This window comes from Lissotriton helveticus, chromosome 2_2 (genome assembly GCF_964261635.1).
Source record: "Lissotriton helveticus chromosome 2_2, aLisHel1.1, whole genome shotgun sequence".
Taxonomy (NCBI): Eukaryota; Metazoa; Chordata; class Amphibia; order Caudata; family Salamandridae; genus Lissotriton; species Lissotriton helveticus.
In genome coordinates, this window is record NC_136060.1 from 202919359 (window position 1) to 202944660 (window position 25302).

A 25302-nucleotide genomic window follows, 5' to 3' on the forward strand; every position below is an offset into this window, starting at 1 on the left:
TAGGTATACAGCAGACATGTGTGGGAGGAGGATATTGCTGTGAATGTGAGATAATCACTAAAGGCTATCTGGGTTGTTTATATTTCAATCAACTGTATATCCATCCTGCATGCCCCCAAGAGTGCTGCTGGAATCAAAAGGGGCAAAGAGTCCTGGGTCTCTCTGAGCCTACAAAATGCTTCTAATCTAAAAAGGGCTGTGAGCTAAAATAAAAAGAATGCATGCATACAATATTGGTGTCATGCTGTCACATGCCATTTTTTGAGGCAGGGAGAACACCCAAACAGGAATGTTTTCTGGCCAGAAACTCCAACAGCCTCAGAGAATCATTAAGACAATCCATATCGGAATGTAGAGGGATACAATATCCTGCTCATCTTATATCACAGTGAGTATGAATGCAAACTATCAGTAGGTAAAGTACAACCTGTTTTATGCTGCAACAATAATGGAAGGGAAAGAAGAAAGCAGGGATAGATGCAGAAAATCCAAAGAGTTACAAATATCCTGGTTGGAATATTTGAGACAAGCTAGCTCGGGGTTCAGTTGCATTTGCACATCCAATTGAGGAATTAAGTATTTCGCAAGGATGTGTTACCCATCCACTTGTCTGACCCAAAACCCAATGTCTCTAATCAGAACCATTCGGTGAATGAACTGTAAATAGCATTACTTCCTTAGACAGCCAAAGTTCATAGAGTCTTCCAGAACATAGTCCTAAAATGATTATGAATATGGCCATGAAAATGTTTGTATTTTACAAACCACATTCTGGCACCCTACTAACTTAAGTCTGTTATATGCAGTGCTTTGGCCTTTGGTGAAAGTCTAACAAAGGGAGATTAAGAGGTCTACTGAAGGAAGTAAGGGAAAGGGCAGCCAGCATAAATATACTCCCAGAAAGAAAGTCTACTGTAAATTATTGGTTCCAAATATTCTTAACTCAGTCGTTTAATGAACTGGGCGGAGGGAACTAGAAGCCTGCGTCATTTAGCCGGGTGCCTCCACCTCCAAAGGCAAGAACAGAACAGAGCCACAAAAAACTAACACCAAAGGAAATGGTCACTGTTTTAGCAGGACTGGGATATAGTGTCCTATTTTATGTCAATCAGTTGCTGATTGAAAGATATAGTTGTGGGCTCCAAAAGCTATAATGGCAACAGTAAACTATACATTTTAGAAAATGGTAAGTGCAATTTAATTGTTATGAATGTTCCCAAACTATCAAGCCAAGATTCCTATGACTCCCATCTCAACAACTTCCAGTATAAACATGACCAGGAATTTCAGTATTGAGTGGCATGAAAACCCTGACAAATGTCAGCATCAAATAATAGGAATGCTGCTGTGACTGCAACATTGTTGGATGTGGTGAAAGGAACTTACCTGAACCAATACGGATCAACCTGTAGTTGTGGGAATAGATCTGAAATAGCAAGATAATAGTCAATGCCACCTCTGGTTTGGGAAAGGTGGCCTACTCCCAATTCCCCATCATGAGAAAGTCTCATCTTTTTTTGACTGCTCTAACAAATGACCACCTTCCTCCATATTACGTCCATTTTCTTGAGTTATGAGAAGTATACATTTCCTTTTCTATATTCTATAGTATTTCAGGAAAACAATTGTTGATTGCAACACTCACGTACCATATTGGGAATTTGTTTACATTTTAATCAAGACGTGCATTTCAGTTTAAAACTTAATTCGGCCTTTTCCTCTATTGCATAGTTGAATGTTTGCAGGTCATAAAAGTTTGCGTATTCTGATTAACGTAACACAACACATTTAAAAGATAAGCAGTTTCCAGAAGATCAGGTAAAGGGATAGTTAGAAGGAATTGTAGAGAGTAGTTTGTAGATTTAAATAATATCTGAAATGACAGACTTTCTTGCCTTATGACCACCGATTCAGATGTTTTCAGTGGCTGTCATCTTGTAAATGTTAATTTACTAAAAGTCAGAAGTCAATGCATGTTAACCACAATTTCCTCAGTTAGCGAATATTCCTGGGTGCCAGAAGTGATCTAGAAACTCCTACAGCAGGTCCTGCATGCCAGTGTGTGATGCCATCAGCCTCCTTAGCGACTCCCCAGCCATTGAAGATTACAACATGGATCTGCATATAGACACCACTCATATGTGATGAAGTCAGGTTCTCAGTTTCCTGCATCTATCCACACAGATAGGGAGCTATGCCTCTAGTGATCGTGTACATTGATCAAAGCCTTTTTGCCTCTACAAATTATTTTGGCAGTGTGCAAGTATGTAACCCACAACAAAGATAGGCTTCAAACCATGGCATGTGTGCTGGAAGTAGATGTTGTTTGTGGATCTACACAACATCTGCCTCTGGTGGCTCAGGTCATTTAGAGTTACAGAATGCCATTTACCTATGTGCCCCACCCTAGAATCTGTTCTAGTTTCAACTATAAGCACCCAATCAAAGCTAGTACCTCTTTCATAGTTGTGGTTAAGAGACCAGCAGAAATAATGGGACTACCCCTTCCTACTGAAGAGATTAAATATAACCTTCTTAGAGAGATTTTGCAACTCAGAGCCTTTTCTTCAGAACCTTGTTTGCAACTTAGTGAATCTCAAATTACCTGCTTATGTCAGCGAGGTTGAAACCATTTTAGCACTGGCAGTGAATCATCTTATTGGTAGGTGCCATAGGCCAGCTGCTAGTGACATTATGTTCTTTACTCAGATTCCCACTCCAGAAGGCCTTGTGGTACAGACCTCCTTGCGCGAGGTAAACTCTAACTCTTTTCCTGCAGCTACTGCATGTCTGGGAGTCCAAGAGATATGGTGCAATGTGCAGGAAAGTTTGTTTTTTGAGCTGATATGTACTGATATCTGTGTTCTGGGTCATTACAGTTACACCCTCTGGGACATGACAAATGAGGTCAGTGCTGTGCTGCCCAAGACCTATATAATGCCTTCACTGCAACAGTCCAACCTACACAAATTTTAAGTCCTCACCTAGATACCACAGAGTCTATTGATTGTGCAATGGGTACAATTGTTATTACCTGCCAACACACCTCTCAGAACTCTACAGGAGTTTCTGCAGATATCCGGGCATTATTTATGGATAATCCATTTGATGCTGCTTGACTTTTTGGGCAAAGATTGATGTGGTCTTTAAGGGTTTCAAAACCAAAAGAGATATGGCTTGCTGTTTTGGATTGCTGCTGACCACCAATTCAACAAGCAGTACAGGAACTTCTGAGGTCACTTTAGGGAGCTAAACGTCTTCCAGGATCAGTGCTGCAGCCCATTCAGCAGATGCAGAAGCAGTGCCAAAGGATGAGGACATGAGCATCCAATCTATTCTTTACGTTATGTTGTGTTATGTTATAACTATTTAGAAAGCATACAAATACCAATAAAGGTGTCTCTGCGCTAACTACTCCTGACGCAGTGCAGGCAGAGTTAAAAATAACGGAATTTTAAAACCTTCTTTTTAAAAAGGCAAGTTTTTAATTCTTTCCTCAACATGAGAAGTGACGACAGATCTTTAATCTGGTAAGGGAGAGAATTCCAAAGCTTGGCAGTAGCCTACCCAAATCTTCTATCTCCTCAGTTATATCTATAAGTTCTGGGAACAACCAATAGGCTTGTGCCAGCAGAGTTCAGTGACCTATTGGGGATGTAGCTTTTTTAAAGATTTCTTCATGAATTGAGGTCCTGTATTGTGAATGGCCTTATAGGCAATACACAAGGCCTTACATTTTATTTGGTTTCTAACAGGCAGCCAAAGCAAGTGTCTAATAACCTCAGGGACAGATTGAAATGTTGGTGTCCCAGATAATAATCAGGCAGCGTTCTGCACTAGCTGCAGCTTGTTCAAGATAGATTGTTGGGCGTTAATCAGAAGGCCATTACAATAGTCTAACTTAGTTAGAAACAAGGCAGATAAGATCGCCTTTCTGGCTTCCATAGGAATAAAAGGAAACAATTTCTTGGCCATTCTAAGAATATAAAAAGAGGAGCTCAATACTGAAATAACATGATGTTTATAAAAGAGTTTATCATCAAGAATAACCCCAAGAGTCTTTGCTTTGGTTACTGGGATAGGCGGCGGTCCAAGAGTAAGGGAGTGAGAGGAGAGGAGTTGGCCTTACAGCTATGGCGGTCAACCTCGAATCTGGGGAACTGGGTTCAAGTATCGGCAATGACGATGAACATCCTGCGATTCTGGGCAAAACACTTAATCTCCCCGTGCTTAACAAAAATTAATGTATACTCATGTAACGCAACTGGTGCTATGTAAAGCGCTCTGACACATGATTTGGGTCAAGTTCGCGCTATGTAAAATTCCATAAAAAAAAAAAAAAGAGTGTCTGGCCACCACCAAGAGGACAATGCTAGAGAAAGATTTTCAAACACATTCACCTCGGTCGTTGAGGAATTTATTTTAAGGCAGTTATTGGCCATCCAGGTACTTACTGCCAGCATACCATCATGAAAGTTAAACAGGAGCATGTCTACATCTTTATGGATAGCAAAAACAATGTGTGTGTCATCTGTGTATGATGTAAGACCTAAGCCAGCTGATTTGCTCACTCGTGCCAGATCGGTCACATCAATATTCCAAATTGTGGTACTAATGGAGGAGTCCTGAGGGACTCCACAAGGAAGTGAGAAGAGACGGGATTCATAGTCTCCCAATTTAACGGATTGGGCTCTATTGGATAGGAAGGATGTTCACAGCACTTTAGCCCTGTCCCTAATTTCTAAGGAGGAGATAGGGTCGATCAGGAGACCATGATCAACAGTATCAAAGGCAACGGATAGGTACAAAAGGACCAATGCCGCCGCACCACGCCTATCCAACGCACACCTTATTTCCTCTTTAGCTTTAATGAGTGCAATTTCTGTGATATGGCTTTTTCTGAAGCCAAATTGAGTCTCATCCAGCAAGTTGTGGGCCTGATTATTGGGTCAGTTGAACATTAATAATCTTTTCAGCTGATTTGGCAGGCAAAGATAAATGCACAATTGGCTGATAATTGTTAGTCTCTTCCAAATCTGATTTCTTCAGTAGTGGCAAAATGGAAGTTATTTTCCATTGTGAAGGATAGACACCAGCTAAAAACATATAATTAAATATGTTAGCTAAAACTGACCCAATTAGCTCAGATGAATCCTTTAAAATCTCGGGCAGACACAGGTCAAAAGGAAAGCCTGATTTAGCCGCCCTCACCACAGTCGTAACTAACTCTGGAGAAACCGGGGTAAATTCGCCTAAGTATAAAATTAACTGGAGATTCAGTGCAACAAACGGAACTTGTTAGGGGGACTGAAGAAGCATTGAACTTGGAATAAATAGCATCAACTTTAGCCTGAAGGTTAGTAGCAATTGAATTACAGGAAGATTGAGTCTCAAAATTTGCTAAATTGAGGACAGGTGTCCCAAGCTTGGACACTACTTCAAATAGGCTTTTGGTCAAGCCTTGAGCAGCTTCGATTTCACTTATATACTAGCTGCTTTTCTCCTTAAAAAGGAGATGCTTACATTTTGTCAAGGATTGTTTATAAAGAAGTTTTTCCTGGCTATTTATCTCCATGCGGAGCTTCCAAACCCTTTAGTTTGTTCACAAGTGGGCATCCGTGACTGGCATGGTGTTCAATATGACAGTGCCTACCCTACTGGTACTCAGTCATTTCTTGCCCAGATGTCGGCCGACCGTGCCAGTATCTTTTCTGAAGAAGTGTTGATATAGCCTACCAAGGAGTTTATTGAACTTTTACCTGAGATGGAACATTGAAGTGGCTGCTACTCTCATTACATTCTGCTTCCCATGAGACATGAGGTTGATACGGATCCTTGACTTCAGAGCTCTAAACTAATTTCTCTTAAAGGAAAAATTCAAGATGACCCCAGTTTAAGTTCTCTTGAGCTTGACCCATAAGGTTTGGATGGTGTCCCTCAATCCTGAAGTCCCACAAGACACAGCTTTACTTTACAGTGGGATCAGACAACTTTTTGATCTCTTCCCTACCTTCCACACTCATCTCAGCCCCTCTAGCCTTTAACCCCTTGGCCACAGTGCTAATTCCACCACGACACTGGGAGGGGGGGTGGAGGTGAGCACGACGCCGCCATGATCGCGACGGAACCACGCCGTCATGTGTCACGGGTGCTCCTGACAGCGTGGTTCCGTCATGGCCCCGCCTACTCACAAATTCACCCGCTCAGGCGGGGAATCAGTGCTGAGTGGGCGGAGCAGCCACAGCATGACGAAACCACACTGTCATGAGCACACGCCGCCCGTGGCTCATGATGGCGTGGTTCCGTCATGAGCAGGGAATGGGTTAAGAAGTTTCGGTGAGTCACGACCCATCTTTGCAGATCAGGGATACATGTGTTCCGGCAATTTGATGACTAGTTGTTGAAGCCGGGCTCACCTCAGCTAGTCTTGACGCACCTTCAAAAAACTATGACATTTCTGATGCTCTTGATCTTGAAAATTGTGTTTCCAATGCATCACTTTTGTGCATCATGTGAATAAGCTGTCGGCCTGATCCGTTCAGTCTCCATATACTGCCTTTGTACCCGACCTTGCATAAATTGCTGCTGCCTGAGTTCCGTGAAGCTTCCATCTTTTTCGAAGGCTTTCCAACTGAATCAAATAGATCAACCCTCGGATGCGTTCTAAAAGAAAAGAAATAATAAGACACATGAAAACATTTGTGTCCTCTCACGGAGTGACTAAGAACTCCAGTACATACTTTTAAATAAGATCGACTCCAGAACGCGTAGTAAAGAAAATAATGAATAAGAGAAGATAAATGCTGACACGTCGGGCTAGCGAGATTCGATTGGTTCCGCTGAAGAAAACCTGTATGACACTTTCGAATACGGTTGCTAAAACCTTTTCCAGGGGTCAACTTTTGTATATCTGTATTGTCCTGAAGATGGTCTCTGAATTGAAAAGATAGAGACCGAAACGTCGACCCACGCTTTCTCCTCTATTTATTTGTGTATTTTATTCGTAAAGAGGAAAAGTGTTACAAAATGTTACAGTGAAGGTGTCTTTTGATTATATATGGTTTCCCTTCTTGTTACATTGTATATATACATTTCTAGTACCCTTTTCAAACATATAAAGTGAATATATATTTTATATACACCGGTTTCTGTGCTATTTTGTTTCAGTCAATTCATATTTTCTGTTTCAGTCAATTCATGTTTATTGTAAATCTGTGAAGTGCTAGGCTATTGTTTAGCTGGGGCCAGAATAATACAGGCCTATGATTCATTTCTAATTAAAATTTGAGAACGAATTTTACTCAAATAAAATCCCTTGAAGGCAACCTTTACTTTATCATTTGTACCCGACTAGCTGGTACCTGGTCCCATTCATCCCTTCTTCTGAAAGTGGTGTTACCTTTCCATGTGGGACAGTCCATCACACCTCTTCCATTCTATTCTCCACCACATCCATCTTAAGAGGAGATGTGTTGTACCATTAGTTTCTGTAATGACAGGAGTTCTGTGCCGATTATCAACTGTTGAGTTCACCAGTTTGAAGAAAGAAATGGCAAACCACCCATTTAGATGTATTTCTTTAAGGATCTTGCATATATTTCCCTCTGCTTCCATCAGTATGTTGCTGTGGGACTGATCCTCAAGTCTCTGATGCTCCTGACCTTGAAAATTGTGTTTCTATTGCTATAACATTTTGTGCATCATCTCAGTAAAAGGTAGGCCTTATCAGGTCAGCCTCCGTATACTACCTTTTTACCTAACAAGCTAGAACCTAGGACTTTTTCATCCTTTCCTATGAAAGTGGGGTCACCTTTCCAGTTCTTTCCTCCACATTTAGGCTAAACCTATGTTGTGCTTTTAGTTTCTGTATTGATAGGACTTAAGAAGTCTGTGTCGATGATCAACTGTTGTGTTGTTCAATTCAAAGAAACGAAAGGCGATCTAGAAATGGACCTTATCACAATGGATTGTCCTGTGTTTCAAGCTGTGTTACGGCTTGGCCAAGAAGATTCATCATAAGTTGTTCTGGCCTCATTCAACTATGGTGAAAGCTGCCACCACAGCCCCAGCTCAAGATGTTCTGTTTTTTAACATTTGCAAGCCAGCCATGTCCACTTTTGCCAGCCACTACTGCATGAGTTCTGAAGGACAGCTGCCTGCAGCTCAACATGGACAAGACAGAGAGACTGACAAAAGCTCCTCATGGGACGCATCCCTGTGTCCCTCAGAGCTCAGACCTACTCCTAACCACAATAACCACACTAGTAACCTAGGCATCATACTGGACAACAAGCTAAACATTATGTCTCAGGTCAACTCTGTCTCCTTCTCCTGCTGCGTCACCCTCCACATGCTTCATAAGACATTCAAAGGGTTACCCCAAATTTCAAGATGCTCCATCACCAAGGCCCTCATCATCAGCTGACTGGACTAGGGCAACGCCCTCTACGTAGGAATCACAGCTTACCTCCGATGACTACAGACCATACAGAACACTGCAGCCGGACTCATCCTGGATTTCCCTAAAAAAACTCATATCACCGCCTATCTCATGGAACTCAACTGGCTACCTTTACAAAAAAATATTGCAGTTTAAGTTCCTGACCCATGCTTTCAAGGCCCTACAAAGCTGGGGACCTGTCTTCTTGAACCACCGCCTGAACTTCCATCAGCCAACCAAACACCCCTGCTCCACTTCCCTTTCTCTTACGTTCACCCCTGCTTCAAATGTAGCAGATGCGGAGGCGGCTCCTTCTCCTTCCTAGCAGCAAAGACATAGAACGAGGTACCCCCTTCATCTCCGGATTCCCAATCTCTTCCAGGGTTCCGAAAGTCCCTGTAGACCTTGCTATTTTGCTAATCAACTGGACCCTGCACGAGCGTGGATATTCTCACGGGTGACAAGAAGCGCTTTACAAATCTATTAATTGAATGTAATATACTGATTGATTGAAGCCAACTGTAAGAAATTGTGTTACTGGATAAGGGGGAGTGAAATCCTACTCAATACTATACGGGGTTGTGGAAGCAGAAAAATGCAACAGTTGGATCTAATTTTTTTAGATAAGCAATTTAGTTTTTAGACAGAATAATTGTCTGTCTAGAGTGCCGGGCTTATAGGGAGATTCCCTTCAAGGGAGAGGGATGTCATTCTCATGTTACAAATAAAAAACAGTGAACCCAGGGCAAGAATGTATGACGTTACAATTCATACATTTACAACGCAGTTTTTACATTGCAACGTCCTTTACAATTTTTAAACTACATTTACAACGCATTCCATTACATTGCATTATACCTTTACAATGCATACCATTACAACGCATATCATTACATTGCATTTAGGGTAAGTGTTGGATAGTGTAGGGGTAATAATTACTATTTTAACTCCAGGGGGTGCAACAGTACGGTAAATGTTGGATAGTGTAAGGGTATTATGCATTGTAATGGTATGTGTCATAATGACATGCGATGTAATGCCTACGTTGTAGTGACATGCGTTGTAGTGTCATGACATGTAGTGACATGCAATGTAATGGCTGCATTGAAGTGAAATGCGTAGTAAAGGATTTTGCGATGTAATGACTGCATTGTAAATGTTGTGCGATGTAATGACTGCATGTAAAGGTTGTTTCCCCCAGAACAAACATATTAGGGGAGTGATGTTAAGAATGTTTGAGCTGTTTGAGCTGACCACCTTAGTAAATTCAGAAACCGTTCTGAACAGTCTTCCCTGACATGAGAGGATGGTCGAATGACCGGAAACAAGTACACAAAAAATAATCAAAGCTTGAAAAGTTTAATAGACAAATATAAAAGGGGGTAAACACTTCTGTGGCCAAGGCCAAGTTTATTACAGTTACTTACTAGCCCATTGACTTGGTTGAACTTCACTCATTGTGTCACTTGTAATAAATAGGTCAAGATTGTGATGCTAGTATCTAAAAAAAGATCATCTTTAGGATGGAAGAAGAACGTTGATGAGCATCTGGGCATTGTAAATGAGGAACAAGAGCAGCACACGTACAAATTCAGTCAGAGAAAAAGAGTGGATTCTTACACCTAATACTCTGTGCTTTATACGCTTCGGACAAGGGAAGGAATCTTGGTTGCCAGCATGCTTTTCCTGATGCCACATTAATTTGTTGCATTTCCTGTCCCATTTAAGCCACCGTCTCATCAGTAGTGATTCCTGTCTCATTAATGTCACTAAGGATACTGGTTTATGCCTCGCTGAGCGTAGCCACTTTTCACAACAAAAGAAGCTGCACCATCTCGAATATGCCAAAAATATTCTAACTTCATGTCATCAACAGCACTCCAACACATCATTATTGCTAAACTGACACCATTAAAAAAGCATTATTGAGCTTCCCCCACTGAGGAAGACGATGGCTTGCCGACAAGTCAACCCCCAAAGACACATTCAGTGTTCGCTGATTTACCCATACATGCACCCACAACAATAACTTTAGTGCTTCATAGCTCATACCTACTTCAGCCCCTTTCAAACCATGCTTCACTGTTGAAAGAGTCCAGCCACTGGCATAACATCATCCAAAAATTACCACTGTAACTACACAACCGAATCTTCAGAAAAACATGCAGACCCACATAATCAATTTGTTTGTGATCTAAAACAGTTCAAAGCAAAATGCTTCGGCTTTCTGAGCTGTACTCTATTAGCTTTCATGCATTCATACATAGCTATGTATATTTATCACACACGCAGGACATCGAGTGTCCTTACATACAGGCCTGTTTGTCTGGTAATACAGTTTGTTAAAATATAACGCAAAAAATCAGGCTCAATGTTATAATAATTGATAAATGATCAAGTACGACATCCGGCTCTGCCGCTATGGACCCTGTCTATGTAAGTAGAATGAAATTGTCTAACATCTGTCACATTGTGCGTTTCTTTATGTTTTAGAGCGCCCTCTGCACTACAGAGAAAAAGTATTGAAGGCAGTCCTGCAATGGAGCTCTCTGCCTGAACCGGGGTCTGCATATCTCATTGTGAAACGATTTCAGTTGACAGATGCAATGAAGCCTCACCAGGGTATGTTGAAGTATTTTCTTTCAATATGAAAGACACACAAGCAGATTCTACCAGTCCTAGCTTTTGTTGTCAGTGTTCGTGTGGGTTCTCTTACTCTAAGTGAAGTGTGTGTGTGTGCATGTAGGTGTGTGTATGTTTTTGTGTGGTGTGTGTTTTTGTGTGTGTGTTTGTATATATGTGTTTATTTTTTTATACCTCCACTTAAGCATCGCCATTTATTTTTTTTATACCTTCACTTAAGCATCGCCATCCCTCTTGGGCGGTCGCTGTGTGCATGATGAAAAAAATCAAAGAAGTCTCCCTTGCAGGGAACTTATTTGTTTTTTTACAAGAACCCTCACCCACCAACCCAGTTGGTGGAATGCTATATCCCTGGGTTCCCATCCTCGGGGGCAGAGTGCCTCCTGGGTGTGCTTCAACATCTGATTACAGTAGAGCTGGTTTTTGTTTAGAATGGTGTTAGACTTGCTGTCTTTCGCAGTGTTTCCCATGTCTTTTTGCTTTCTGAACTCCCGGTTTTTACTCTGTTTTTTGCTGGTTTAGTGTCTCTGCGCACTTTCTCACTGCTGTTCTATGTTAAAGTGCAAGTGCCCCTGTTGTAAATTGTTGTTATGGATTGGTGATTTGATTTACTAGTCAGTCCCTAGTACAGTGCACTGTGTGTGCCCAGGGCCTGTAAATCAAATGCTGCTAGTGGGCTGGAAGCACTTGTTGTGCCACTCACACTAGCAGCCCCTCAAAGGTAACTCATACCTGCCTCTGCAGTTTCTGTGTGCAGTTTAGTACCGTCATGTCTACTTAGCAAGTGCACCCACTTGCCAGGCCCTAACATTTCCTATTCTTACATGTGTGTCACCCCTAAGGTAGGCCCAAGGTACCCCTTCGGGCAGGGTGCAGTGTATGTGAAAGGTAGGACATGCCCTGATGTGTGTAGCATCTCCTGATCGTGAAATACTGCCAATTTCGTTTTTCACTATTGAAAGGCTATCTGGTCCATAGGAAACGATGGGAAGTTAATTTTTAGCATCTTATAAATCTAACTTCCCATTGAGACCGGATAGGAAAATAAAGGTTAGTATGCCTGAACTCAGAATCTAAAGATGCATCTTTTAGTAAATGTGATTTTTAAATTCTGTGTTTGAAAATACCACTTTTAGAAAGTAGGTGTTTTCTTGCCTAGCCATCCTGTGTGCCTCTGCTAGGATGTGTATTGACTGTCTGGATTTGGAGTGACAGTGGCTGGGGATGTGAAGTGGCTCCAGAGAGTCTGGATGAGTCACTGCTGGTCTGAATAGACCTGGGCTGCATTTAGAGTAGTGGGAGGAGATTTCCTTGCATCTGAATGGGCTAGTCTGCTGTAGACAATGCTGCCTCTGCCTCCTGCGGGGAATGTGGGCCAGAGAGGACCAAACTGGTTTGGACTAAGCACAGACACTTTCTGCCTGAGAAGACAAAGGGATTTGGAGTATAAATGTTGGGACACAGACACCAGAACATTAGAACCCTTTTGGAACCAAGTAGCCTGCCAAGAAGAAGAGCTGGAAAAGCTGTGAGGAGCTGTGTGCTTTGCTGTGTTGGCTGCAAAGGCTGCTTTTGTCTTGGGCAGTGAAAGGACTGTACTGAACTTTCTGCAACTTCCTTTTTGTTAGTTCCTCCAAGGGCTTGAGGTAGAGCTTGCCCCCTGTTCAAGAAGTCTCAGGAATGTCAAGGACTTCAAGTTCATTTGTTACCAGCACTGTGTGTTTTATGCTGCAACAGAAAAAAAGCAACCCGACGCCATCTACAACGCTGCTGCCAACCTTGTGTCCTGAAGGCACCGCCACACTTTGCACCGCAACCCTGGTCTCACCGACAATGCCACCTGATGCCGCCACCGAGCCGCTGCGTGCACCGCGACCTGTGTGCACCGCACTTCACACTGTCTCACTTCACAACGCCACCTTAGTATCCCTGATGACGACCCTCCATGCTGACATCAACGCCGCTGCTTGCACCTCGGTTTGAGGGCACAGCTCGTAAGTTACATGATGCACCGTCCTCATCCCACACTGCAGCCTTGGCCTACCGACTCCGGCACCATCGACTCCAGTGCACTTCATTGGTGATTACGACTCTGCCTGCAACGCGACGAGCACTGCATCACTATGCACCGCAGTCGCTGGATGACCGTCACTGAGCCCTCTGCCTGCACCATGACCTGGGAGCACCGCATGCATAACCGCTGCATGCCGGCGCTGACAACTTCAACTGCGAGGAGTTCGATCTGCAACGCGTGTGACTTTAAGGGCCTGACGACTCCTACACTGACCGCCAGAACCGATGCCTGCAGATGCCGGTCATTCAGGGCTTATCGAGAGGTCGCCAACATCCTAAACATTTCTAAAGGAACTGTTTTGCGAGTCTTCCCGATACATAGCTGGCCCTTGACGGCGCGGTCAGCTAGAACTGTTTGGATTTGTTGTTCACGACACCGTGATAGCCACAGATAGAACTATCGACTTCAAGAAACTGTATTTCAATTCTATTTTGATTAGTGAAGATTTCTGAGAACTGCATGGTGGATTTTATTTGTTTTTGGTCATGTTTTGGATATTTAAAATATTGGATATTTTTCTAAACTGGTGTGGTTTCCTTTTGTAGTATCTTCACTGTATTACTCTTGGTTATGTGCAAATGCTTTACACACTGCCTCCAAGATAAGCCTGACTGCTCCTGCCAAGCTACCAAGGGGTTGAGCAGAGGTTATTTTAGGAGTATAACTCCCTTATTCTGACTAAAATAAAGGGTCCCTACTTGGACAAAGGTGCAAACCCTTGCCAACTAGAAACCCCCATTTCTAGGAATTGAATACCATGAGAGTGAGAATTTTAAAACTGCCTCCAGGGTACCAAAATCTTTATTATGCGGTCCCTGGGGTAGGGTTAAATGCAAATCTTGGACATGGGTGAGAAGATATGGTCTTGCACATCTCAAAAGAATTGTGAAAATGGTCAGAGTGATGTGGTCTATATGTTTCAGCCAATGTGCTCCCAATTGATTGGCTTTCTTCAGGACCAGTGGTTCAGGGTAAAATTGCTCTGCGCTTGTGTGAAGTATCCCCACATGCTAAGGTGTGCATAGGTGACTAAAGTGCATAACTGACAAAGTTCACCGTCAATTTTAAACACATATTTAAGTATGAATATTTTTCGTAACATGGATCCTCGCGGGGGCAGTACCTATTGTCACACTTGTGTCATGGTCAGCCGCCTGCTTCGTTAACTATTGTTGTTGAACATAAGCTTTTGAGTTGTTTTGGGAGTAGAAAGTCCTCTGCATGGTAGGAGATGAGTGCCGAACTGTACGGGTGTCTGGATCCCTAATGTTGATTCGGCACTGACAAACACAAATTATGCATGTGCTCCATGACGTAGGCCTGACTCACGTATTACGATTTGGTTGGACCGGCAGTAGTGCTAAAAGTGCTACCCTCATAGTGATTTAAGGCTGCTGCCTTCACCAAGATTTAAGCACCACAAGTGCAGTGGTGGCAGCATAGGGTGTAGTGATCAGTAGTAGTGAACAGTTTGTTTTCCATCATGTGTCACTGGAGTGAGGCCTACAGGCTCACTCGCCTTTTTAAAGGTTCCTCTGCTGTGTGCTTAACTCATTCTAAGCCTACTGGGAAGTGTACAGTACAGGGGTAGAGCAGGACTGTGTAGTACATGTGGGAGTAGTGCATGTGCTGAGTGTATGTATGCCTGTGAGGACTATATCGGTACAAAAGGGGGTGGTGATGGACGGAGCATCTGAACCAATCAAACACTCACACCCAGTCAACAGATCTGGGTTTAATCCAACACCGTTCTTTAACCCACTCTGCCACCCCAGTTCAGACATGGCCATATGCAAATCAGTCTGACCCTGTGCCTCATGGGAACAGTCCAGCCCGAACTGCCAAGCCATGCCTTCCCTGGACTGGAAACAAGCTTCCTAGGACCGGTTTCTGGCATTTCAACCGTCTTCAGCGAGGCTCGCTTGAATCCAGTGGCAATGTGAGCAAGGGACTCACGTCTAAGCATACCCTGCCAACTTATGGCGAACAAAGCGGTACAAAAGGGGGTGGTGATGGAAGGAGCATCTGAACCAATCAAACACTCACACCCAGTCAAAAGATCTGGGTTTAATCCATCACCGTTCTTTTGTTCACTGTTCAGCACTGAAGCTTTTCTATACCATATCAGTGTGTGCTACTTGCAGACACATACACTGCCAGCACACACACATCATGTATTGTACTTCATGCAATCACACAAAAATCCAGCGCATACTTACATTGTACACACACTGCACAGCACGACATCTTTCATGTCAAATATTCCTCACAAAGCGGTACAAAAGGGGGTGATGATAGAAGGAGCATCTAAACCAATCAAACACTCACACCCAGTCAACAGATCTGGGTTTGATCCATCACCGTTCTTTAGCCCACTCTGCCACCCCAGTTCAGACATGGCCATATGCAAATCAGTCTGACCCTGTGCCTCATGGGAACAGTCCAGCCCGAACTGCCAAGCCATGCCTTCCCTGGACCGGAAAAAAGCTTCCTATGACCGGTTTCTGGCATTACAGAGGATCCTGGGTTCCATTTTGGGAAGTCCAGGCCACCTGGTGAAGAGATGAGTGCAGGAATCCCCAGACAGATTTGTTTCTTGCTGGATTCCTGTGACCTGAGTAGGACATACTGGAGGAAGGTACCCTCCCTTTAGACTTCAAATGGTTGCTATTTGATTCAGTGTAAAATCTCAAGGAAGTGGTGTGAACACATCTCTGAAAATGAGATGGGGCTGATAAGGTATTCATAAAGAGTAGGGCTGGGGGGTTGGGAGCCTGGGATTAATGGTTTGACGCATATATCACTGTGGCTGACTACCAGATTTGAACTCTGGCGACTCCCATGAATTGTTTTGTGGGGCAATCAAATTTGGAGCTATGCTTGCTATAACAGACATAATTTCAATGGAAAAGAAGAAAAAGTGAAGTGGACTGCAATTGATCTAACATTGCTTTGGGACTATGATTTGCTTCTGGTTTTAAATGGTACTGTGCTTGTGGCTGAGGTTCACTGTGTAAAGGAATTACAGGCAGACTAGAGAGTTCATCCCACCACTCTTGGTGTCTGTATAAGGCCAGAGCTTGTATCACAGCCCATTTACTAGCATACATTTCCCTGATATCCTCAGGTACTATGTGAGGGAAGACTACCTTATGACTTCCTTAACCCATTGTGTTTCCCTTATATAGGCTGGAGACCAGTCTTCCTTCGGTAAGAAGATGTCATAATCAATTTATTGCGCTCAGCTGGTGGAATTGACGTAATTTTGGCCACTCCGGGTTACACATCGGCCAAACTCCACCAACTGCTATGTGGTGTTAAAGAGGAACTTGGGTGTGGTCACATCAAGTTGTGAGTCACAGGCCACCGACAGTAGCCCCAGGTCACAGAGGCAAATACTTCACTGAGGGACAAGGAACAAAGATATGAGATGACGAAAACTCATGTTGAAGTGGCACGTTTATTATTAATTCACAAGTGGACCAATAAATGCGTATCTTATAGCAAAACAATACATGCCTGTCATTTCATACTACTAAGTAAAAAGCCATTTAAATGTTGCAAGGCAAGCTAAAATGAGTAACTCTTAAAAAGGCATAATGGAAAACTGCTAGAGATCCAAAGACATTGAGTACATTTGTTATAAAATCATAGTGCCTAGAATCAAGCCTTTCTGATGAGAACTATAAGTCTAGCTGGAGTGAGGATCCATTAAAAATCACATTTAAATCAGCTAGAGACTCAGAAAGACACAGAATATATTCTATGAAAATATTGAGAACTTGAAACAAGCCTTCCGGAAGAGAATTATTCATGCAGGTTAAACATTTTAAAGAGACCCAAAATGCAAGGGGCCAGGATTATTTAAAAGGCACAATTGAAATTAGTTAGAGAACACAGAACAAATTTTATAAAATCCGTTGCCTAGAGACTGCCTAACTAGGGAGACTAGCCATACAATACCTAATCACTTAAAGAAACCTAAAATGCAAGGAATTGGTGTGGATTGAAAATACTGAGCATAGAGTTTTTTCTCATGCGTGGCTTGAAATTCATATGTTGGTGAGTGCGAGTGACATTTGTCATTTTCTAGCGTGACTTTGGGTTGCTAGGTGTAAACCCACCAAGATTTCTCTAACGTGAGCAGTCGTGACCGTTCATAGTCAGAAAGCTGCTGCTCAAGTTGAAAATCTACTCGAGCAGCAGCAAAATCAACTTGAGAAACTGCACCCTCTGGCATGCTGCGAGATGACATTTGTGCTGATTTTTCAGTGTGAAATGAGCTCTTGGCGCAAAATCACAGTGCGAGCACCGCAATGTGCCTATTTCCGCCTGTTCTCAAGTTCCAGAGTTTTTTTTCAAACACTGCGGAATTCTGCGGAGCAAAAGTCTGTAAGCTCCATCCGGGCCTTATAATGATCAGATAACTGTGTCCAAAAACTGCTATGATAATACTAAATGGTATGTCCACTTCCATTTGTATATTTAAATTATAAACCCTGTCAGGAGGGTGCTGCTTCACTTTTTGTATTGTACTCCTCTTTTTTCTGTACTCTGATCAGCTCCCCCTCTCTGTTCTTCTATCTTCAGTGTCCTGAAAAGAATATGAAGAGCGGGTATCAGACTACAGATACCAATCAGGTTTTTTATTTTTTTTTCTCACGGTACTTTACGTTATATGCACCCCTACTGGATTCCAGAGAATCGGGTGATTCAGGCTATCTTTTATCTTTCTTTTGGTGTTTTTTTCTTTCCTTGTGTTGCAGATTTCTACTCTAAGTGTGGTTTAATGGGTTGAGTACCCAAGGCATCTCTATCTATAGAGGTATTAACTTTTGCAATTATTTTTAATAATTCCTGTTCACAGTCTTGAATTGGAATTGTTCCAGTCTCTGACAATTAGCCAGAACTGAAGCCTATCCCTAAATCATGCTTACAATGAGAGAGGACATTGTATAGAAGTTCCCCATTAACGTCATTCCTAAATCTAGAGATGTTGTAGCTTCATGCATGTTTTGTACTTGTCTGAGTACATCAATAATGAATGCCAAGGAAGGCTATCATGTATACTGGTATAATTGTGTGCAGAGATACTTCTCCAAGTATTGTGCTTTTCAATGGGAGGCACACTTCCAAGAGGGAGACATATAATCACTATTCTTTGTTTGTCTTGAGGGTAGTTTATGGATACACTGCTTCTAACTGGTTGGTCCTGCGGGCAATCCAGAACGCCATTTCATCATACTTCACAGGTGTTTTACCTATGATAGTGGTAATTGTCTGTGGATTAATAGTTTGTATGTGTCTGGGAGGGACAGGTCCTGCTGTGATAGCAGGTCTGGTTTCAGAAACTGTACAAGTCTCAGGTACAGGGCTACTGTGCAGTGTAATACCCCTACAGCCTCTGCATGGTATAGATCATCAGGGTGAAGAACAGGAGGCTAACCAGCCAAAACCGGATACATAGCCCCTTCATTGCTAAGAGCCCCCAAACTGACATTTTCATGCATGTTTAGCAATTGACAACCAAACCAATGTTGGTGTTCTTGGTAAGTTAGAGGGATTTCCAAATCCTGATAAGTCCGGTAATGGGCTGGTGGATATACCAGTGTGTTTTCTTGAAAGTGCCCTGAGGCAGAATCAATAGGCTCGAACTCCACCCATGAGTAAAATGTCTTAAAGGCATACGCTGGATGTGGAGCTATTACAAAAGTAACTGTCCCCCCACTTGGCATCTCAAGTTTTGAGATGTTGAGTAACTTCTTCCCTGCAATTGGCCCCTATACCAATAGGTGTTGCCTTGATGATTTGATACAATTTGGAATTTAAAATCAAAGAATGTGAAAACCCACAGAACAGGGATTTAACCTTTTATGAGTCAACCTTGACAATCCTATGGAAATGGGTGCTTCCTTATCCCAAGTAGGAGGTAACCATAATTATTACAGATGTCTCTTTTTGGCATAATAATGGTTAAAGAGTGTGAGGAAAAGGGAATACTACTTAAAACGTAACTGTAGGATTTAAGCCCCACATTGGGCAACAATTGTTGTGCAAGTTACAACATTGGCATAACTCAACGAGGAGCGCTTTTCCCACCCAGAGCGGCCACAGGTAAACTTAGTTCAATGCACTACAATGAATGCAAAAAACAGGCTAATGTAACCCCTCAGTATCCTATTCAATGTTAATTGACATAGAAGTATTGCCTTTGGGTTACTAATAATCCAGTAAAAGGATAAGTGGCCCCATCATAACCCTTATTTCATTATTCACACTATTACACACACCTTGTACTTAGATAATTAACACTTTAAAGTAAAAAATATGTAATAATACAGGAATTAATTGTTTTTGACTACATCAAAAACAACTATATGGAATATTGTAAAAACTGTGACAAGGATTATTATTAACTCCTTCGCCGAAGCGCACATTCCGCCGTGGTGCGGGCGAATGTGTTGCGTGCCTTCAGACGCACACGCAGTCCGACGCATGGAAGTGATTAATAACGAGAATAATGTGAACATTTCTCACATTGTTAAAATGTCATCTAAAACCCAATACCTTAATGTCTACTCTGAGAGCATGAAACGTGGAATAACTTGCAGTCTAGAGTTTCTTAGGAAGAAGAGACGCACTGTATACCTTGTAGACAGCAAAGGGTGTCTTTATCAGATGTAGCTGATCAATGCTACATCATTCATTCAGCTTCAGGAATGATGTAGCATCTGGGAGGAGTGAATCACAGCACAACTCCAAATTAACCTTTTCACACTCTCTGGTAGCTTGGCACAGAGCAGTCAGACTTAACATAGAGGCAATGGTTAGAAACATAAATCTGAATTTAACGCCTTAACCGCGGCGGCAATTCCGCCGCGGTGTGGGCGTTCTAATCAGTGGGCGGGGCTGCGATGGCCATTGGCCGTTCGCAGCACCAGGGACGGAGTGCTCCCGTCGGCCTATGGCCGACGGGAGCACGAGAAGGGTTAATCAATAAAACAAGACGAAAACAACAAAAATCTTAACAGTAGAACTGGAGTTATGAGTTTTCAAAGAATAAACTAAGCTAAATAGCACCTTTAAGGAGAAAGTGCCAACTGTGCCTAAATGGCCAGGCCAAAATCAAAACGTGCAAGCCAACAGCAATGTAGTGCAGGTTGAATACAGTCCCCGATAATTCCAGATGACGTTTTACCTTTTAAAATTTGTGCCAAGAGTGCAGTTTATGGTGGAGAGGATTGCAAGGAGCAATGAGAACATCACAGGTGGCAGTTGGTGTGGTGCGAAGAGCAGGCTGAGCATCACAGATGGGTGCGATGGAGCGTTGGCAGTCCCCTCTTGGGACGTCAATGCTGCTGTGTCAAGAAACAGGCTGGAAGCAGCTTGTGCTGAATTTCTGTGCGATCAGCAGGGTTCTGGTATGAACAGGACAGTTTACGGTCACAAAGAGCCCAAAAGCTCGATTTAATGAGCCCGTAAGCTGCACCAAGTCTCCAGGACCTGAGAGGCACCACATGGGAGTCAGAACCTTGCTGAAGATGAGTCCAGGAGCTGTTGAGAAGCCTTCTATTTCCCTGAGACTCATATCCGGTGGTTCACATCAAAAACTCTGCCAAAGGAGCCCTCTCCACTCTCCGTCACTTCACGAAAATCAAATCATTCATACCCACCGATGATTTTAAACTTGTATTTTAGTCACTTGTTCTTTCACGTATTGATTATGGGAGCGCCATTCTCAACGGAATCCCCAAGGTCCACCTTGCTCCAATCAAAGCTGTTCCCAACCTTGCACCCAGGCTCATCACAGACTGCAAACGCTTCAATCATATCTCCCCAGCTGTCAAATCACTTAAATGGCTCCCTATCAAAGGCAGATCTGCTTACAAAACTACTGCATTACTCATAAAGCCCTCAACCAAAACACTCGGTAGTACCTCTCCAAGAAACTCCGCATTGCTGGCACCACTCGTCCTTTGAGAAGCACCAACACCCTCCTCCTAATCCCACCTCTGCATAAAAAGAAAGCCACACAATCTCTGTCCTTCTCTGGCAATGCCCCTACTATCTGGAATACCCTCCCAAAAAACCTGTTCTGTAACCCCTCCTGTTCCAGTTTCAAAAAATACCTCAAAACCCACCTCCTCAATTACTATTGGGGATCCTAACCTGTTCCCTACTCCTGATCTCTTATCACCATACTATTTTTGTTCAGTAATATATGTCCTTCTTCCTGTACTCCATTCTACCTAATTACTTGAAATGAATAGCTCCAGCTCCTGTTGATATATCTTGATTTGTATAATGCTCATGTTGTTTTTACTTAGTATATTTCACATTGTTGATTCCTTACCTTTTATATGCTTTTATACCATGTTTGCCTTACACTATCCTAATCATGTAAAGCGCTCTGATACCTCTGGGTCTAGCCAGCGCTACATAAAACTTTTAAAATAAATAAATAAAATAAATAGCAGACTAGCCCTTTGAGTCATTCTTCGGTCTTGGGTTCAAGTTGAAGTTGCAGGTCCAGTTCTTCTTCCCCAGGTAAGAGGACGTCAGGCATCAGTTCCATTAGAGCAGCAGTCCAGCAGAGTGGCGGTCCTTGTAGCAACACAGCAGTACTTCTTCCTGGCAAAGTATCCACAGGTTCAGAGGTTTATGGTCATTTTATGCAAAGTTGTGTCTTTGAGGTAGGGAGAAGCTTCTAGAGGCATTCCTTTGCATTGAACAGATGCCCTGCCTTGTTGGCCCTGGCTCCATACTAACTACAGGGGGTATTCAGCCCTTTTTGTGGGGCCAGGACACAATCTATTCAAGTATAAGTGGGGCTGCGCCCAGTTCCTCCCACCCATTCTACCAGTGATTACCCACCTAGTCACACTTAGCCTCACGCTGTGTGTGACTGTCAAGAAGGAATACACAAAGCCCAACTGTCAGCTAAACACAATCATGTGACCACAGAAAGGCTATATGCACCAATTGGTTAAGGCAAGAAAATGCCCCAATCAAGTAAGGCTTTCTTCAGGACCAGTTTTGAACTACTGCACATATAGTGAAATAGTGAAAAAATAAAAAATAATAATTTAAAAAGATTAATACAACCTTGTACCTGTACACAGCTAGTGTTTAGCGACTAAGCATAGGTGTCACACCTGAGAGTCACCGCCGGTGACTCTCAGGTTCCGGTCCGGGGTAGCGATGGATTAGAGCGTTGCCTCACGCCCTGAGCATTTGCCAGGAGCGGTGAGTATCTTCCCGATTTACAACGGGAGTGTGACACCTATGCCTAGTCGCTAAACACTAGCTGTGTACAGGTACAAGGTTGTATTAATCTTTTAAATTATAATTTTTTATTTTTTCACTATTTCACTATATGTGCAGTAGTTCAAAACTGGTCCTGAAGAAAGCCTTACTTGATTGGCTGAAACACGTCGACCGTAACAACAGTGCGCCCATACATCTATTAAGGGCGTCTATGCACTTTTTTATGTTTTATTTTTAGATACCAAAGGATACATAATCAACTTATTTTTCCTTGTGGTAATCAATTTTAATCACTTATCACTACACTGCACAATCACAAGCACGACAACATGCTTTATTCACACATCTCACTTATATATCTGTGAGTACCTTCTCTTTAACAACTAGGAGGTATAGAGGAGTTTCCCATATGATGACAAATATCACCTTGGTGACTGATGGGAATCTACTTCTCCGAGGGATACCCTCATTAGACTTAATTTGACTCCTTTTCTGGTATAACCATTTTTGTTCTCACACTCTGGAATACACACATATATGTTTCTACAGACCCACTGGTTTTTGGTTGTTGTTATGTATTGACAGGGGATTCATCCGTGCAGGTCTTTAAATATCCCTTGGACCCTCTCTCTTATCTGGTATTATATAAGCCAAAGATCATGGCTATTGGCCTGATATGTGTATCATGAAATGTTACAGTAAGGACACTAGGACTGATGTATTTATTGTGAAATGCATATGTTAAAGTAAATAGGTAATTAGGTTTGCATTGTTATATCTCTAGATTATAGCCTACAGATAAGCATTTTGTTTTATGGAATCTTAGAGATTAGGCAGTTTTTTTTACGTTGGCCACCCACTCTGACATACCTTGGGAGTTTCATTGTGATGATACTTGTTAGGTCCCGGTTAGAAGAGTTATATATTGTTTTGGAAGCTGTATCTTCTACATATTTGTCATTTTTTAGCTGTGTGCATGATGGTTACTACTTTGCATGCACTTCAGTAGACTAGTGGTGGGTAAAGGGTATACCCAATGCTAAAGGGTAAATGCTAAAAGATTCATACAGGCGCCTTGAGACCCTTGCGGCTGAGTAGTGCGCTATACAAGTATCAATTTTTTACATTTACAAGGTTCACCAGTTCGATAGTAAAAGGATGCCAGATTTCACAGGTTTGATCTGTTTAATATGAAATGTTATGACAAAGCCTGTAGGCCTGATGTACTTATTGTGAAAGCATGCATTAAACACAATATGCTTTTAACTATGGATTGTTATTATACTGCGAGAAAGCCTGTAGGCAGATACTTTGTTACATAGAATATCACAGAATATTGTACTAGGCAAGAGTTTGGAGCTAATCATCTACCTGAACAAACTGTAGGAATAGAACATATGCACTACAATAATCCTTATTAGGATCTCAAAGAAGATTTCCTGCCTAAATGGCTTCCAAGACCTTCCATAACTAAGTGCAGACTTTGCCAATAACAGGAAGAAAGTTTGACTCGCATCCTATCTATATGTCTGTGCTACTAACTGATTGCAAGTCTTTGCTGCGGAATATTTTAACCAACATGGCTTTAGATCATACTGTCTTGTATTCCTCTTCTGCCTGTATGGCGATACCCCCAAGTGATTGCATCCTTCATAAAATTTATGTTAAAAAAAAACAGGTAGTTGACAGCTGAAGGGTCGACGGTCACTTAGTATTCAGCATAACACCTAATCGAGCTGCCAGCATTGGTCCATTACTACTCTTAACCTATGCTCCTAAGAGCATGGTCTGCACTAATATCTCTGCATTTTATCCTGTAATAAACAGAGTGAAAATGTATGGTTGCAGCTGTACCCCCAGTACTAGAGTATAATTACTTTATCTTTGCACTATACAGAGTGGTTTGCACCAGCTCCTTTGTAATCTAGCCCAGAAGTATGGAAGCGACAACATAAGACGTTGGAGGTGCACTCCTTTCATGATTATTAAGCAGTGAGAACATAAGGTGGTTGTAGGGGCCAGCAGCATCAGACATCCATAAATATTTACTTTTGCTCTTTGCATAGTGGTTTGCAGTTGACATCTGTGCACCTTTTCACAAAAAACTAGGAGCAATAATATTAGGGGCTGGAGGTGCATGCATAAGAGGAGCATTAAGCAGCCACAAATTGCTAAATGCTTTTCTTTTGACTTCCCAGCAGCCTCCATTCTAAATGTCTGCCCCTAATAGCTCCTGGCCTATGCAGCTGCTATTTTATCTTTTTAATTGTTCAGAACTTTTAAAATTGCACTGAACTATAAATGTCTATGGTTTAATTTAATTGAAATAAACATATTTTCAATTTGAAGCTGTCTAAGATGGTATTGTATTTTGCTTTACCAACTGTAATTATGTATACATTCATTTGTTTATGACTGTATGCCAAATGCTTGCCTTGTGGTAAGGTTACGCTAAGTACAGTTGGCTTAAGCTGGTTACATTGACAAGCCAACAATAAAGATTATATGCCTGATTGTTTATTATAAAAGGTTACAATAAAGGCAGTAGGCCTGATGTATTGATTGTGAAAAACATACTTTAAAGCCAATAGACATTTAATGGTAGATTATTATTACTCTGAATTTAAGCCTACAGGTTGTTTTTTGTTCCATGGAATCTCATTGATTACCTTAGGAGGCAAGGGGTTTGGTGGTGGGTACTGCCTCTGACCAGCTCTAGGGGGAATAATTCTTGCTAGAATCTCTTCTTAGATTTCTTCCAGGATCTTTTATTAAATACAAATCAATAAATAAAACAGCAATGTATATACATCTATATCCACATAGGTACATAGAAGGCCTTTGGGGTCACTGTGTTCTGACATAGGTCTGTCTGTCT

At 42.2% G+C, this 25302-nt stretch overlaps 1 protein-coding gene across 4 annotated transcripts in view; it reads left to right on the forward strand.

Moving 5' to 3' along the window:
* Positions 1-25302, forward strand: part of ARAP2 (ArfGAP with RhoGAP domain, ankyrin repeat and PH domain 2) — a 1514823-nt gene that overhangs the window by 1213094 nt on the left and 276427 nt on the right. For all 4 annotated transcript variants that reach the window (XR_013608339.1, XR_013608340.1, XM_078678359.1 and 1 more), the window contains exon 27: positions 10934-11062. Coding sequence is in view for 2 of the 4 variants with exons in the window: in XM_078678359.1 (XP_078534485.1) it covers positions 10934-11062 (129 nt within the window). In the remaining 2 variants the exon portion in view is untranslated. The remainder of the gene's footprint in view (positions 1-10933; positions 11063-25302) is intronic.